Source organism: Daphnia pulex, chromosome 1, assembly GCF_021134715.1.
Source record: "Daphnia pulex isolate KAP4 chromosome 1, ASM2113471v1".
NCBI lineage: Eukaryota > Metazoa > Arthropoda > Branchiopoda > Diplostraca > Daphniidae > Daphnia > Daphnia pulex.
The window spans coordinates 4,770,534-4,788,549 of record NC_060017.1 but is presented as its reverse complement, the minus strand read 5'-3'; the positions used below and the strand labels follow the sequence as shown (position 1 = coordinate 4,788,549).

At 42.5% G+C, this 18,016-nt stretch overlaps 1 protein-coding gene across 14 annotated transcripts in view; it reads right to left on the bottom strand.

Moving 5' to 3' along the window:
- LOC124198593 (mucin-17-like) overlaps positions 1-12,302 on the bottom strand; it is a 30,424-nt gene extending 18,122 nt beyond the window's left edge. For all 14 annotated transcript variants that reach the window (XM_046594504.1, XM_046594512.1, XM_046594557.1 and 11 more), the window contains exons 1-4: positions 11,678-12,302; positions 5,747-5,875; positions 1,162-1,266; positions 847-927 (exon numbers count right to left, since the gene is read on the bottom strand). In XM_046594504.1, the coding sequence (XP_046450460.1) occupies positions 847-927; positions 1,162-1,266; positions 5,747-5,875; positions 11,678-11,765 (403 nt within the window). In that variant the 5' untranslated portion in view covers positions 11,766-12,302. The remainder of the gene's footprint in view (positions 1-846; positions 928-1,161; positions 1,267-5,746; positions 5,876-11,677) is intronic.
- Positions 12,303-18,016: the final 5,714 nt, after the last annotated feature.

The following is an 18,016-nucleotide window of genomic DNA, read 5'->3' as shown; positions in this document are numbered from 1 at the left end:
GAAAAGAAAATGTCTACACACATTGTGTGTGTGTGTGCGCGCACAAGAGTTATTACTACTGAATGTTTTCCCATACAAATGATGGGGCCGCCAAACCCACCCAACCATCAGAAAGTCCAAGTGGCGATTTCTATTGGAAAGTTGTTCCTGCTTGGCGTAACTCTCTCTGTGGCTTAACTGGTTTCCTACTTGGCTCGAGAACAATAGTATAATCAATACGCGGAGAAAGAGAAACGGAAGAGAATCTTTCTGATGGTTATGAAAAAAAAAACCGAACGAACGAACGACCAAACAAACCAAACAACCGCCATCGAAAGCCGTTTCTTTCTGCGCCAAATTGACCGTATATACGCTTATTATTAGATAATTCATTGACATCCCCCCATGGAAGAATTGGAAACCGCGTGTCTTCGGGTGTCTTATATTGACCACGGGACAATCGTTTCGTTGCGCTTGTTTGGTTTATTTCCACTGGAGGATAGAACACACAAGACAAACAGGTGGAAAGAAAGCGCGAATCATCGACCATAAATGACGGGACGATTATTATCCTTAGGTATATAGGGAAGTATCACGGACAGACGTAGAGAAGTAGGTACTATGATGGATTTTGCGCGGGGCCATCGGTTTTTATAATGCGGTTTTTTCGCTGGATGCTCAAGCGACGAATGATCAGACGACCGATGGCCACACACAACGGAAAAAATAAAAGGAAAGTTTCGCTGGTTTTCTATGCCAAGAAGAAGAGGAGTTGAGGAAAAAAAAGAATATAGGAAACATTATTATATAACTAAAAAGAGAAAGAATAGAAAGGAATTCGGAAAAATGTCTAGGCGCGGCACTTACCGGAGGACGCGCGTCGGTATCTAACGAGGTCGTCGATGTTCTGCAAGTCCTCGTCCGACTTGCAGTTGCCACCAATCAGCCCTGAAATCCATCATCCAAGAAAGGAGTGTTTATAGCCTTGATTTACGATTCCGTTTCAACACGCTCATATTAGGAAAAAGAGAATTTCCCAAGCTCGACAACAACGAAAGAGAATGTGATATGGAAAAACAATGAAGGAGAAATGAATTAGGAGGAGAGAGAGACAAGATAAGACAAGTTGCGCATACTATATCGTCGACGCATAAATAAAATTCCGTGTTTAAATTATTTTACCTTCGTCGGAGCCATCAGCGCAGTCCAGGTTCCCGTTGCCAACCAGATCTCCGCTGATGCAACGTGGCTGCCCGCACAAGCAGGTGAACTCCCAAGGCTGACAATCTATTGGGTAACAAAACAAAAAAACAAGAGTTAATATTTAAAAAATGAAAACGTCATGAACTACTTTGGATTATCAGAAATGATTGGCTGAAAATAATCAGTGCGAATCACTGGACACGAACCAACGCGTCATTTCGATCGGACCATTAGAAGGTGGAAAACCTAGTTTTTGTAAATTCTATTCGCTGAAATTCGGTTACAGCGCTCTAAATAAACGACGCCTATACAACAATTTCTCTCTCAATGGCGAGAGAGAGAGAACTCCCGTTTTTATTTTCCTATCAACTCACGACCATCATCACGATTACGCTTTTTTTTTCTTTGAGTTTTGTGTGCAAAACTGGGACGACCCATTGCCTGGGTGCAATTTTTTCTTCTCTCTCTTCCCTTTCTTGTGGAAGGCGTAGTAGACACATGATAGCCATGAATGATGATGAGATTTTTTCTCTTTCTTTCTGCCTCCTTGACTTGATCCTCGTCGTCATCTCGAGGTTCCATTGGCATTCGGTTTCATCGCGGACCATGCTTTTTCGTGACTGGGTAAGTTGGCTCACGCTTGTGTGTGTGTTGCCGGGTGAATCGTGTTTTTGTAAATTTTATTTTCCCAGTTTCGCTCTGATATAAAGTGGCACTTTTTTTTCCTTCTTCGCCGCTCTCTCTCTCTCTAGCGGCTGGGGCTTCGTGAGTGATTGTTTGCCAAAGAGGTCGCCGTAAATGCATCTAGCCATAAGAAAGAAGGGAGACGACCAAAACAGAAAATATTCCCCTCTCTCTCTCTTGAATGTTTGTTTGAGGTCTGCAGGAGAAAACCGGTTTGTTCATGGCTCCATCCATGAAAAGAGTTATTTCTCTCCGACGAGCTGAGAGAGCCAAAAAAACTCATGAAACACCTTTCTTTCCTTTTTAAAAGAAAAAAAAAAGGTGTTATCGGACTTTTCTAATCTGCCTATCGCCAATATACCTTGCAGGTGAACGTGAACTTAAAGCTCAGAGTGAGTTACAGCAACGAGCTGCAATGGAATTCAGTCCCGGAATTGAATGAAAAGAACAAAAAAACCACTTGTCCGTCAACTTCTTTTCTCGTCAAGCATTTGATGTAATCATAAAGGGGCGGTGGCGCAAGTTATGTAGATGAAACCCAAATTTAATAACTAAGAAATGAAAAGAAAAAAAAAAACGTTTTCTCTTGGCAGCTTTTAGACGAACGAACGCAGGTATATCCTTATTATTCTTGTGAACCGTGAAAGGTGGCCAGACAGTCGCAAACCAAACTAGAAGCTCGTTATTGGGTTGACCAACGGGCCAAGGCTTCTCCTTCCCTGTTTGATTTCGATTTCTTGGAGTTGCCCATATCAAATCATGGTTGGACGCAACGGAAAATTGAATCAAGGATCCTGGCGTGCCACACCCAGACTCTCGTTCGCTTCTAATTTAGTCCAACCAAAAAATATCTCTGTCCTTCTCTCTCTCTCTCTCCCCTTGACGGTTATTCAGCATCTCTTTGGCTTACTAAACAATCTCAATTTGGCAAGGTGTCACTCGGCTGTTGTTTTTTAAAAGAAAGGCTTGACCGAGATGGCGGGAACGTTTAAAAAAAATGATCCTATTATGTTTAACGAAGGTCGTACCCTCCTTTCATTGTAAACAGTCTAGACAAAGTACTTCATTTTCGTAACCCCTCATCTGTGACACAATGCGAGAGAGTCGCCAACAAACAAAAAGCAAATAAATTATAACTCAACAGCTATAAACGACGAACGTGATTTCCCGCGAGGCTTCTTTTTTCTTCTTGTCGTATCAGGAGGAAAAAAAAAATGGATGTCGTAAGTCATGTTACTGAAATTGTTAAGAATAGCCTAGCTGTATTACCTGTAGCGTCCAGGTAGGTAGATGTAGGTAAGGTGGGTATGTCTAACGGGACATGTTGGAAGATACTTGGCGCGCACCAAAAACAGACGGGGCGCCGAGTTCTTAACTTATACACGGCCGTGTACAACGCATATACACAACTAGCGTGCTTAGGGATATTATTTCGACATGCACCGGTGGTAATACCCCGTTGCGCTGCACTCACCTGACCCGTCTCTCTCTCTCTCTCACAGCTATTCCTTCCTTTTTTTTCTATTTTCAAACTATTCATCCGATTCCTCTTCTTCTTCTTCTTATTTTTAAACAAGTGCTATTTCCCATGGGAGGGGGGATGTTTGTTGCCTCAATGGCGAAAAAATAAAATAAATGCGCATCGTTTGTAAAAAGCTGCGTACGGATTTGTTGGAGCGAAACCCCAAAAAAGTCTAAATAAATATAACAGAAAAAGACCAAAAAAGCAAACTGTCCTTTCTAATTTCATTTCCGCATTGCGACTGCCCTTTTTATACATATCTGGCCCGCATATTTGTATGCCATCTTTGTATACGTACCACACTTTATAGACGCTAGAGAAAAAAGATTGACGGATACAAAAAAATAAAACACACATATCGATCCATCTAAGGTCTTTTACACATAATTCGGCTTCCTTTCTGGTGAAATTCCATTCGAATTTTTTTTCTTTTCCCGCCAGTGTTTTATTGAGAATTGGTTCTGGTTTCTAGAAATAGAAAAATGCCCATAATTGCAGAGTTGCTTATGCAACTATTTCCTGAGCCCAACATTCACGAATGAGCTGGTCGGTGAAAGGTTTCGTATCCTTGCCAACATTTGAGTGACTCATTCCCATTTAGCATGGCTGGTTATATTGTTCTAAGGTTGCCGACAAACTTGATTGCCTTGCTTACGATCCGGCACATTCGATGGCTGCTGGACAGAGAAATAATAAAAGTGACAGGCTTCCACTTTTGTCGAAAGAAAAAGTCAAGGAGACTAGATGTAAAAATATTGGCTAGAAAAATGTTTGCTGCTCGGCTGTTTCCTCCTTTTTTCCGCATGCAGGATGGAAGTGGTTGGCTCCGTTAAGAGAACCGGCCTGACCCTCCTGACACAGCGCGCAGGTCGTATACGGATAAAAGAAAAGCTCGACAAAAGGGAGAAGAAGAAGAATCGTCAGAAGAACACGCAAAGAGCCCCACGTAAACAACACACACACACAGACACACGGAGACCGCACGGCCAAAGTGAATGTGGTCATCATCATCCATCCCATCTCTTTTCTCTGCGCGCTCTATCGCGGTGCCATCGAGACTTCCTCCCCTCCGGGGGTTGCAAGGCAGTTGAAAGGCCAGAAGAGAATGAGTAACGGGACTGAGCGTGACCTCGCTAGGAATGCTGATGCACCGTGAAATGCAGCAGCTACAGAAGGTAAAAAAAGAAGAAGAAACTGAGCGCGCGCGCCTCCCGCCATCTTTCTTTCGCTAGCCCACCAAAAAATAAAAGGCGCTCAATTCAGATCTTTTTCTTTTCTACAAATTTCCTTTTTCGTCATTTCTCTGAGCTCTTGTGAATGAAAGATTCGTCTTCCCAAAAACAGTTCCACATAATAACCGCGCACCAGTAATACCAGAATCGACGACGCGGGATATTTTATTTCCGCGGTCGCGCAAAAATAAAAATAAAAAGGAAAGAAAAGCACCGCAACGACACGTCGGGAGTTCACAACTTTCTCATCGCGCGTCAAACGAACCGAAAATCTTCTTCTTATTCAAAAGCTGCCTTTCCCCCTTCTTTATATATAAAGGAGCTGATTCTTTTCGAGTCGAACACGCCCCCGCCCGATGGATGGAAAAATAGAATCCGTTGGTCGGATTGAGTGAAATGTGGCACATTCATAAAGAAAAAACTGACATGTGAAAAATGGTTTACGGTATAGACTAGAAAATCCGGAGGGACGGTGATATACATTTCATCGGTCGATCCAGACCATCATTCACGATCCGGCTTGTGGCTGGTTTTTTTCGTGGCCTTTGATCATTTCTTTTTACACACGAATTCCTGCTGCCTTTTTTCTCTTTGACTGGGAATTGAATGCACGTCGACGGTTTTCGTGGGCTCGTACGAGTTGAGGTTTATGAGTTCCGAGGATTCGATACGGCCGTTCTCTCCTACCCAAAACTGGTTGCCCGGCATATTTTCTAATGTATATTATACATATAAAACTGGGCAACGAGTGTATCTGTTATGTGCGCGCCCGCTTTTTGTTTGTTTCAGAAGGGTTGTTTTACGAGCTTGGCGCAAGATTATGTTAATGTAACACAGCGTGGTGTAATCGGGTGTGTACTAACCACCAGCTAGGAAAAAAAAATACCTGTTATCCCTCATCTCTTTTTTGGTGGGGGGCTTCTTATATTTTTCTTTTTGGTTTGCTGCTCCAAAAACAGATTTGAGAACGGGAGTATTCACTCAGAAATGCTCGAGTGATGAGATCAGCTGCTGCGACCGAATAAGGGAACGGTAAGACTGAAATAATAACAATCTCATCCACCCACCCACCCATCCATCCAAATCCAGAGAGATATCGAAACGAGTTTGGTTGGATTCGACTCACCTTCATCGGATGCGTCGGGACAATCGGCGACGCCGTCCTGCACACGTTCTAGCTCGATGCAGATGCTGGGATGATTCCGGCATGCCACTTGGGTCGACAGGTCGCAGGCGGACGTTGATCCTTCTCCTCCTGTTGTGCGTTGTGCGCGTACATTTGATGATTGTCGGCCAGGACATAAAAACGAGAAAGAAACACAAAGTCGTTTAGAGATTAGCGTCGTCGTGCATCGGGAATACGCCAACTGCTGCGTGCGCAGGCAATAATGCACAAAGCGGATCCCATTGGCCCCAGTGATTCACTTCCCCGGCTCTACTCCACCCTTTTGCCGATCCATGTGTCCCTATATGGCATTTGTTTTTTTTCATGTGGGGTCTTCTATTTTTACCTTGACTATTGTAAAAGAAGAAGAAGAAGTTTACGGCGCACCGCAAGTGAAACGAGGAAGTCACAATTGTGAAGGGGAAGATATATAAGAAAAGGGCGTGTAGAATTTTTCAATAGATAATTTCCTGGTGCCCATGGAAATAATCCCGGTAATTATGTACGCAAGGTCTTTCTCAAGAGGATGATCTCATTCCGCAGAGAGAGAGAGAGAGGTGATTCGATCTCTTGAGCATCCATCAAGATCGGAGCAGTTCATCAAGGCGAGCTCGTGCCGACTATATCGTTTTTCCTTTCTTTTCTTTTTTGTTACTAATCAATTATTCACGTGTTACGGCGGTAATCGGAATTATGTATAGACAGCAACCAGTACACCGATCGCCGAGTAGTTTATTAACGAGAAAAAAAACGTGGAGTGATGATTTGCATAAGACGTTAAAAAACCTCCAAAAAACTCAACTAGGGGGAAAAAGAAAAGAATTGGTAAGGACTATGTTACTGACGTTGTTACCGTTACAAGCCGGATTTCGATAGACGAAGAAAAACAAATAAAAATTACGTAGAATGTGTTGATGGAGGACGAATATTTTTTTCCTTTTCTTTTGTAAATATCCACACCCGGTCTGTCCGGTTCGTGTAGGTTCTTTTTGTTTTTTTTTTCGTTACACAATTTTCTGTGAGCTCACGCAGATGGCGATACGCAATAATGTGACGCTGGTTTACTCCCGGACGAGGGGGGAAGAGCTGCACAGTCAGAGAGGTCAGCTAGGGACGTTCACCTGCGACACTTTTGTTGGCTTCAGCCAGCCAGCCAGCAGCAGCAGCCCAATGCATAAAAGGTCGAATGCAAAATAGGCAGGGCACCCAACCACCGCTATACACCACCTCTCTATACAGCAACAATCAGACATAGTCCAGGGGTTTCCACAATGTCCGCGTGCAAATGTGCTGCCGGCGTCGTCGGAATTCGTTTGGGCACGGCTTGTGGGGTCAACATCTAACAAATAGCTGCCCTCCAGTCTCCCACCCGTTTATGGACCGTCGGTAAAGAACAACCCGACATTTGCGCATTGTAACGCAAATGACGTGAGTTCGTTGGACCATCCCAAACGATAAAAAGAACGCGGAGAAACATTACGAGAGAGAAAAACATTAAAACAACACCAGTCCGAAGCTACAAGGATGAAACAAAACAATTTTTTTAAAAAAAGTCTTATCTTTTTTTCCTCAGTGGTAGACGTATAGCAGTTGTCTAATAAAATGTTGCTTTGCGTTGCTGACCAAATTTTCCGAGAGTCGGAGCGTGATATATTGTGGGAAACGTCTAACGGCATCGATAGGTTGAAAGAATTGTTACCGTATAGTTTTTGATTGTCTCGTATGTGTGTTCGTTATCCCATTTCCTCGACCGGAATACATATTAACTCGATTGAATTTGATCGAGCGTTGGAATCTCTTCCTGGTGCCATCATTCAAATTTTTTTCCAGGAAAGCAAAGAAGAAGAAGCAAAAAAAAAGTAGCGCTAAATTTTTCTTTTCCTTTTTTCTCATTCTGATGCCGTGTGAATACACAAGTCCGATATACAAAGGTTCTCGCATGTTTTCAACCGAAATCAAGAAATCAAAAAAATGTGGTCTAGATTCAAGGCGGACATGGAGAAGAAGAAGAAGAAGTCCGGCGAAAGAAGAATAATAACTCTCTTCCCTCATCCGTCCGTGACTGCAAAACTTTCTACTGTACATAAGAAAAAGATTCCCGGTCAATCATCTTTTTCTTTGGGTGTTCCGACTTGTTCGCCAAGAAAAAAAGAATCGGCTACACGATCACTCACATTGCGATTCTCCTTTTGTTTCCCCCACACTGAGTAACCAACAAAATTGAATTTCTCTTTTTCTTCTTCTTTGAATTCAAAGAGAAGATTGTAAACTCCAAATGTCCACGTGTTTGTAGTGCTGCAATTTTAGTTTTAAATAATATTGGATTCATCAGTCAGTTTTATCTAGATTTTTAACTCAATAAAAAGCTAAATAAATAAATTCCTTGTCCTCAACGTATTGAAAAAACCCATGAGTGTTTGAGTTGCTTCACCAACGAAAACCACCCAGTGACTTGTTCACATGGACGTTGTTGGACAAGAAAATGCCTGAAATGATGCCTTCATCATGTTCTTCCAAGTGTTTCTCCTAATTCTACCATGGTGGTCTCAACCTGGCTTCTGACAAGAAAGAAATCTACAAGTGTCTATGTTTAGCTCTGCCTTACACTGCAAAATAATTCACACTCAAGTTTTACAAATTAAGACAAACATACCTGCCAAAATACTCCATTTTAAGTGCACATCTGATTTGATGTGTATGTGATGATAATTTCTAGTATTTTATCACGTTTATCACAATCTTAAATTATTTAAAAAGAAAGACGTTTCATTGTGTCCTTTGCTAAATTGTAGTCTGCAATCTGGAATTGGCCCGGGCTTTTTTTTTTGCACTTGCCAGATTGCAAAAATGATTCGAAAATTGACAAATTTTTTTATTATCAATTTTTTTATAAAATTTTATTTTAGAAAACCAAACATTCAATAAAATGATTGAATAAAAAACTAAAAATAAAAAAAAAACCTAAATGAAATAAAACTGAATAAATGGAATAAAACCGAGTAATACGACAAAACTAGATATTGGCAAAACCAGATTTGCAACGCTACATTTTTGGTCCCTGATTATTAATATTAGCCGTAAAATATCATCAACTGTGATGGCCGTACGGAAGACGCGTTCTCTCATTGCCCGGCACGTGAGTGTAACGGTAACAATTTCGATGGCCGACTAGGAAGGTTATTTTGAACGCAAGAGAGAAAAGTGAACAGAACACCTGTGTTTTCATTTTGATTGCGTTCATCCGTGACCCTTCGCCTCCCCTTATGAAACAGATTCACGTCGTCGTCGTGTGTCTGTCTCGAAGGAAGTAACGAATCTCTTTTTATTCGGCTTATTCTCATTTTATTTTTTGTCTTTTCGTGTGACGTTATAGTTCACTTGGGTAGGTGGCAGCCGAAATATAAAAAAAAAAAAAAAAAAAAAATGTCGTCGACATTTAGCGACCCGCAAGATCCCCATCAAATCATCAAAAAAAAAGTCTTTAATATCGTGCTGCGGGACCGTGGCGCAAATCTCTCTATTCTACTTCTCATCAAAGAAAATGGTTGCTTCCTTCCTCTCTTCTCCATTTCCTTTTGAAAAATACATTCCGCTATCTATTTCCACCCGAGAAAAAATAAAAAAAACCACCAGCAAAAAGCGCAGCTCACACAGAATGGAGAAATTCAAAAACCTCAAAGAAAAACACAAAAATAAAGTTTGGCTCCGCTTTTTTTTCGGGGTTGTTGTTTTATTCGTTTCCTTTAATCTCCTCCCACTACCAGTTAGCATGTCCGCCTTTTTTAAATTTGATTCCTCTTCTTCTTTTACTTCTTGAATAATGTAAAGAAAATAAAAGGGAAGGCTCGTGCACCGTAGTGTATACTTAATATAACTTGATGTGCTCTACTACTATAACGGTACGGCACCGACGACGACGACGACGCTACTTATGTACTTCTTTTCCACCTTCGTGAGCGCGCCCCAATGTCCAAAAGCTAATCCCGTTTCGACAAGGAGTCCGGGACTCCTAGCTTATAGTAGCCCGTTACTTCACTTCTTCTTCTTCTTCTTGTATTTCTTTTTCCGTTTTATTTATTTTTTCCCCCCTTCCTTTCGTCAACACCCTCCAATTAGATTGCGTGTAAAGCCCAGCCTTTTTAGCCTTGCCGGGAACTAGAGAGGGGCTCTCTCTTTTTTTTTTCTCCCGATGGCGCACCTTCATCTTCTTCTTCTTTTTCTTGGCCAACTGTGTGAAAATAAGAAATGGGTAAAGCAGGCATGAAATAGCCAGGCGACCGGTACGGCCGCCGCCGTCCGCCTAACATTGTGTAATATTCCACGCTGCGCAGGAGCCGTTACTTGATTGACCAATACACCCAGAGAAAGAAACTCGGCCATTTGTCATCATTCTTTTACGGAGAATTTTTGTATTTTTCTTTTTGCTATCAATACTTTCCACCGAGCGGCTGCTCTTTCTGCAAATGCATAAAAATAATGTCACGGTCATGAGATGATTGTTATTTGTCTAATACATTATTTTTCTAGACCTAATTTTCCTAAACGAAAAACAAACAAATATGTTTGTCTGTCATTTCGTCACCGCCCTCCATTTTCCCGTCGATTTTCAATTCCCATGACCAAAGTTCTTAACAGCTCAACGCCGGGCCCCTTTTTTGGCAGATATACATCTAACTGTATCCAACAACAACCACCACCACCGACGAAAACATTTCGCCAGATGCTTGAGACCTGAGAGTGATGGCAGAAATTCCACAAACAGATGTCGGTTTTTTTTCTGTTTTTTGTTTCTTAAAAAAATTGGGGATTGAAATCTCTGCCCATCTCGGGACGGACGACGGTCGGGTTGTGTGGCGTGCAGACCAAACAAGCACCAGGCATCACAACGACCTAGCGATGCAGCAAACGGCCGGCCATCCCTGCGTGGCCATCATCATCTGCCTCCCGGTTCCTCCAAGTCTATTTATGGTAGTGAACGCGCCGTGGGTCCCTCCTCTCGCGTGCGCAGAAAAGATATGCGCCAAAGACGGACGTCGCTCTGCTCCGGGCCATCAGACCAATACACACACAGAAAGAAACAAGAAGCGGTTTTTTCTTCTGTTTCGATCGAAATGCATACTAAATAAGCGCGCAAGGCCAAAGAAAGATGAACGAGGTCTTACGGTACTGGACACAAGAGGATCGCAATGGCCAAATTTTGGAAAAAAAAGATTTTTGAATTTTTATTCCGATTGGCTTTTTGCGGCAGCCGAGAATGGGCATTCAAAACGGTTCTATAGCCACTGCTGGCCCCTGGAGCATTAATTTTGTGTTTTTTTTTTTCTTTTTTTTATTTGTGGCGGAGAAATGTTTGATTTTTGATTATCTTTTCATTTCTTCGGGGGGGAATGCGACAGGACCACTCAAAGTATAACCATAACAAACAAACGAAACCAAATTGGCCCGACGACCGTATTTCTTCTTTTTTTCAAATTCAAAATGGACGAAAAGCAATTTGAAGGCGCGTTTCCGTCTCTAGACGCTAATCATCTTTAAAGCAATCATTTTAAATTTAATTCTGCATTCGGAACTCTTGCGGTCGTCCCGTTCTAAATGCCGGTGGTCGTTATAATACAATTTGGCTTCTAGCTATGGGATAAAGTACGGATGGGTCCGTCAGAATTTTTCTGGGAATGATAAAATTGACTTTTCACGGTTTCATTCAAACGAATTAAACGTCGCAACTGACACAATTGTGGGTAGAGTGTGGGCAGAGCGGAGTGACCGGCTTATTATTTTTCAAAAAATTCCCCCAAAAATGAAAAAGGGGAAAAAAACAGTGGAGAGAGATAAACAGGCACACGGACGTGTGAGTTTTCTTTTTTTTTTTTTAAATGAGAATAACAATCCTACCTTGGTTGGCATTGATGAATGCGACGTTGAGTAAGAGGAGAGCCGCAAGAGCAACGCTCCATCCACCGATGGATGGCTGCTGCTGCATCTTGGGACTCACGGGCCGGACGTGGAAAGTTGAATTGAAAAACTTGATTCGTTGGCGCCCGTTAAAAGCGCTTCCGAAAAAAAAAAACAATAAATTCTTTTCCCAACCGGTCCCTTCCGGTGATGTGAAAAATTGTGTAATCCTGGTCAATATCGCAAGTGCTGTGGGAGGAGAAGGAGAGGAGACTGGGCGATGATTTTTCAAATGAGTTCACCAATTATACAAGAGCCGCTACCACCGATGACGCACCAAATAATTGTAAAACTGACGGTCGACAAAGAACTAAGTGACCGACCATCCACACAAAAATGACGGAGAGTTCGCAACACCTTTTTCTTGGGGGATTTCAACTAAATTTCTTCGATTTCGTGTCGTTTCTTTTCCTAGCGAAAAGAAAGAAGAGATTCAGCTGAGGTGAGAGAGCGAGAGAGAGAGAGAGGCAACTTGTGTGAGTAGTTGTTGGGGGTGTTGTGCGGCCGTAGCCCAGCCGGTCTGTCGTGATGGACTGTTCACCTGGAACTGAGGCGGGGTGCCAGTCGGTTGCTTCGCTATAGTCTGAATCCAAGTCAGAAGATGAAGAAGAAGAAGGGAATAAAGGAGAGAGAGAAAGAGAGAGAAAAAGAAAAAAGTTACCGCTGGAAAAACAGGTGGATCGCCAGAGGCATCAGGAGGAGGAGGAGGAGGAGAGAAGGTGGTGGTGGTTGTTGCGATGGTGTCGTGTGTGGCGCAGTGGAGCAACTTGAGGGAGTTGCATGCGCGCACGAAACAACAGAGAAAGGAGACGAGAGAAAAGAGAAAGAGAGAGGCCAAAGAGGCGGGACGAACATTCTCAACTGCAAAGGCAATGCGTCAAGAAAAAGAAAGAATCGGACCCCCACTCTCTCACTTGATATTATATTATATAACTTATAATACCCGTATAATATTTAAAAAAGACTCAACTACAACAACATCGATCGATTTCAACTCTACCCGAAATGATTGTTTGGCTTTCATTCTGACGACCGGGAAAACACACACGTCGACTCAATAATTTAATCGGCAATCGATGCGGATACAACCACAATTTCAGACTAGTTGAGAGAAATCTTAATTGAACGCTTTTTTAAAAACACATTTGGACGGATTCAGCCGTGAATTCACACACAATGTCGAATCTATTCATCGTCGGCCGGCGTGTGTGTGTCATGAATTAGAAATAAAAACAAGACAACACAGAGAGAGAGAGAACGAAAAAGAAAAAAGAGAGAGAGAGAGAGAGAAACCGACACACATGAAGGATATATTATAATGTGCTGGCGTGCGTGAGTGCATCTGCCGAAGAGCCGGCGATAGTTTTTTGTTGTTTCTCTTTCAACTGCACTGCGTTTTTTTTTTCCTTTAAGCCAAAAAAGAAAAAGGGTTAAGACAACTTTTCCTCGACAGCCTTGATCTCCGTGCACGTTGTTGGTTGTTGTCGGTTGTTGTTGTTGTGTGCATACATGTTTTTTATATGGCGTCGGGTGGCGTCAACACTTCTTCTTCTCCCTCCTTATTTCTATTTTTATTCCAGGCTGTTCCAGATTCTGTGTGTTAGACATTTCCATCTGCAGAGATGGCAAGCGGAAATTTCGCCATCTCTTTTAATGGACATCTTAAAAATAAAAAAAGAAGAAGAAGAAGATCCCGTGAATCAATGGGCTGGATCTCTGGTCTCGACTCTTGCGCACTATAAACATACAGTCGACTGCCGAATCACAAAAGAGTGAAAAATACATCGTAAAATCTAGTCAAAAAGAAGTCTCCACCTTATTCGAAATTCGGCGAGAGAGAGAAAGGAGACCCTAATGAGATGAGATTGCGGTTCACGACCGCTAGACTCTACACATGGGGGACGGATGTATCTACACACACACGAAACCAGGGAAAAGAAAGCAAAAACGGAGAGAGAAGAGAGAGACCGACGGATATACTATATGCATATAGGAGTGAGAGATTCCACCACGACGACCGAGAGATATCGGTGTCGGAACGCTCATCGCTGGGCCGAAAATCCAGGCGTCCCATAGTCATCGGAGACCGCAGGTTCGTCCCATCAAACGAATTGTACCATCAGCTGTAGAGTGAAATGAGCCAAAAGAGGAGTAGTAGTACACTGCTGCACTAAGCGCAATCGTAACTTTCCATTCGTTAAGTCAAAATGTGGAATACAGACAAAATAAAAAAGTCACATCGTCATTTTCTCGTTAGATTCTTTCTCTCTTGGCGTAGATAGTTGAATTTCACGGCTTTGTGTGTGGCTAAATACCTCGAGTCTATTTGTTGTTGTTGTTGCTCTTTGGCTGACACAGAAAAACACATTCCGTTCGGCAATCAACCACCAGCAGGAGAAGGAGATAACAACAACTTGTGTGTGTGGATGTCTACGAGGAGGATGAGACAGCTGAATGCCTGGACATTTATTTTTCTTCTCGTTGCCGGTGGTACGCCGGTGTTGAAACGGACTAATCAAAATAGCGCATCATCACGGCTCCTGCTCGCCTTCGTCCCTCTTCTGGCTGCCGGAATCTTTTTTTCGGTGGGGTGGGGGAAAGAAAGAAACGACGTGTGCATGATTTTTCTACGGGCTCGGAATAATTTAAGATGAGCGCTTTCTCCTTTCACCCCCAAAGTCAAGTGACTTCCGTGTTCTCCGTCAAAGTCTCGTCTCTCCTCTTCCACCGAGCGGAAGAATATTATCCCCCCCGTAGAAATCTAAGACGAGAAGAAGAAGATCAACCATTCCGAAAGCATAACTCTTTCCGAGTGGAAAACACGGTTCCACTCTTAATATTTCCACCCTCTCCCCCAAGAACATGACACTGTTGAATGTGACATTCTTCTTCTTATTCTTCCCTTCCATGAAAAGATCTACTACCGCGAGTCATTCTGAATTATTAATCGCTCGGGCAAACTCGAGGAAACCAAAGACAGAGACAAAGTTGCAACCAGAGAAACAGGTAGTATACCAAGAAAGAAAAGAACTGTGTAAAATTAAGTAACCCGCGCGCGCAATCAAATGTTTTGGACGACACTGCCATACATGGTGACTTCCTTTGATTGTTTGCCATCTTCCTACCGTGTGTGTCCCGCGTGTCGTCAATCTATTTCCGGATTACTTCTTTTTTTTTCCCCGGTGCATTTTGGCGTTTCCGTTATTGGCAGAACGAATGGAATTGTTATCCAGCACGCGCTGTCCGCGAGCGCATTGAACTTTTGGCGCAGGAAAATTATTTCGACTTGCACACACACACACACACACACAAAAATGGAGGAAGTCGAAAAGAAACCCAGAAAAAAACAACTTGGCAAAATAAAAAGTAGGACGTAGATTTCGGTGGTGCGCCGGATCGAATAGAAAAACAAAAAATTTCGCTGGCCGTTTGGGAGACTGGGCAGAGGAGTCTGGGCCATCGTCCCCAGTCTACTGTCCCGGACAAGATGAAGTGGTTTTCTTCTCTTCTGTCGTGGTGGTTTTGGTGTGTGTGACACCCCAACTTTGTACGTACGTCCAGTACAGTCTGTATCGATATGTCTAATGCCACAGAGAGATCCGGTCGATGGATCATTCATAACTTGACATCCACACTAGGAGAACGAGTGTGTCTAGCAGCGGTTTTTGTGGTCGTGTTGGTTGGTATTCCTTTCTTTCTTTTCATCTTTCTTCTCTTATCAGGAAGACAAAACCCTCCCAAAAAAAAACAAAAAAATGTTTAACCTTTTTTTCTTTTTCGTCCGGACGACGACAAGAGGAATTCCATTCACGATACGAATCAACTTCATCATCGTCAAAGAAAAACTGCCATTTTCTTTTTCTTTTTTTTTTTTTTCGATTATTTGGCGGATGCGGATATCGCCGAGAAATGTTTACGACGTTAGGCTAATAACCTGATAGCCTTTTCTGTGAGTCTAAGCTCCCAAAATTCACTAAAAGGACGTACGCCATTATAAGGCCCTTGTTTGTGTTTGTTGTGTGTGAACGAAACGAATGCAAACAGGTCGCCGGTTCTTGTTTTAAAAAGAAGAAGAAGAAGAAAAAGAAGAAGAGCGGAGATGTGGTGCCGTGGCGCTCGTTTCCCTCCGCTCCGATCCCCCCCCCCCACCTCGTTAAAAGCATTTCCGCTGATGGAAAGAATCACAGAGCCTGCTCCAAAGTACTAACCTAATTAGGTCGTTAGGTATCTCTCTTCTGCATTTGGAAAGCCTTAGCCGAAAGTTGTCTCATAAGACGTGCTGAGTGGGGGGGAGGGAGGCTTGTTCTGTGAGGTACATCGAAGAGCGGAGAGAGATTGAAAAATATAAAAATGAGACAGTCTGAAACAACTAAAAACCGGCGATGAAATAGAAAGGAACCGTGTCGCATTTTTCGGGGAAACAAAACGAGACGCACAAGTTACAAACAAAAAACGGGAGAAAAACAAAAATCTACACGGGAAAAATATGAAAAAATGTTGATACAAGAAAAGAAGAAAAAAAAAGTCAGAACTTTCATGCCCGATGGCGTCCTGGTGGCACAAAGAAGAAGTCTATAAGAGCCTCTCTATACGTACGTACATAATAATAATCTCTGTATATGTGTGTCTGTGAATCATCCCGAAGGGGGGTGGGCGGGAATTTTTGAGTTTTTTCTCTTCTCGTGTAAAAAAAAAAAAGTCGACGAGAGAGTTGAATAAATGAATCGCTGATGCGCTCAAGCGCGACTCTGGGATGCTGCGCATTCAGTATAAAAAAAAGAGCCAACTCGGATGACGACCGAAGAAGAAGCATAGGTCAGTCATTGGTGAACAGGTTCTTTTTTTCGGTCGATGGAGGTTTTTTCTAGACAAGGCGGCGGGAGAGATCGGGACCCTTGTAATATAGCGGCGGTGCGGAGGAGGAGGAGGAACGGCATTCGACGTACATAAATATAAATATTCGAAAAGGGCCCATATAAAACTCAAAGGTTTTCTTCTTCTTCTTCTTCTTCAAGAAAAACAGATAGCCCGAAAGAGTGTCTGGTGTGTCCTATGAGAGAAACAAGAAGAATTCCGTAGATGGGATAAAAAAGAACCTGTTTCTCTTTCTCTCTCTCTCTCCCAACTTTTTCTGTTTGTTTTAGCTTTTTCTAATTTTTCTCTCTCTCAGTCCTAGAAGATGTGTTCCACCGTGTAGACAACAACCGAAAGGAAACCAATAGAATCTAGAAATAGACGAAGGGGAAAATACACAACAACACACATGACCGAGAGAGCGATTTTTCGTCTAGCGGGTGTAAGATATAGAAAAAGAGACGAGGAAATATATTGGTCACGAGTGATAGCATCTTTCTTCTTTTTTTTTTTTTTTAAAGAAATATCTATTTCGTCGGATTTCGTGTAGTATTTTTGTCGTTATCCTCCAACGAGTCGAAGAGAGAGCAGCGGGCCAGTAATATAATCCAGCACATCCTGAAAAAAAGTTTCAAGGAAATGCCGTTTATTCTCAATCCTCCGGTTGTATAAGCTCTCAACAAGTTTTGCAAAGTGGAATGACCAACAGACTTACTGACACTCTTTTTTTTTTTCTTTTTCCTCATGAAATGAAATAAGAAAAATCTTGCCATTTCTTTCAACAAATCTTTGATGTACACTGATCCTACTGTCACCCGCTCCTATTCGAGTTCTTTGAATATCATTTTTTTTGGCGACTGTAGAAAACACCGAAATTAGAAAAAGATGTGCAACAATGGAATTGTATTTCCAGTCATTTATCATCATCAAGACATTCGACTCTCACCAATCAAAAACCTCCAGTTTTTGGGGAGGAGGAAAAGGTTAGAGGGTCCGCTGCCTCATCATCACACGGCAAATGCACACACACACACAATGTGTGTGTGTGTAGATATCGTGTCGTACACCTTGTATAGTTATAAGCAGCCCCGGTTCTATATACAAGCGCGTCTGTTTTGTCTGTCTAGCAGCAGGCAATCAAACGGAAGAGAGAGAGAGAAATGAACGAACGAACGGATGATGATGATGAACAGTTCTCACTTTTTTTTTGCTCACAGTCAGTTGTTAAATCAGCCTGTCGTGTGTGTGTGTGCGGATTTCATCGCAGTCAACACATAGTGCACACACTCGCAGTCGGGAGAGCAGCGGGAGCTGGGCTGCCGCCTCACGATATGTTGTACAGCGCCGTCGTGTGTAATTACAGATTCTTTCTCACCCAACGTTCCCTATCACAACTGTTTCTTATTTTTCTTTCTCGTACAAAAA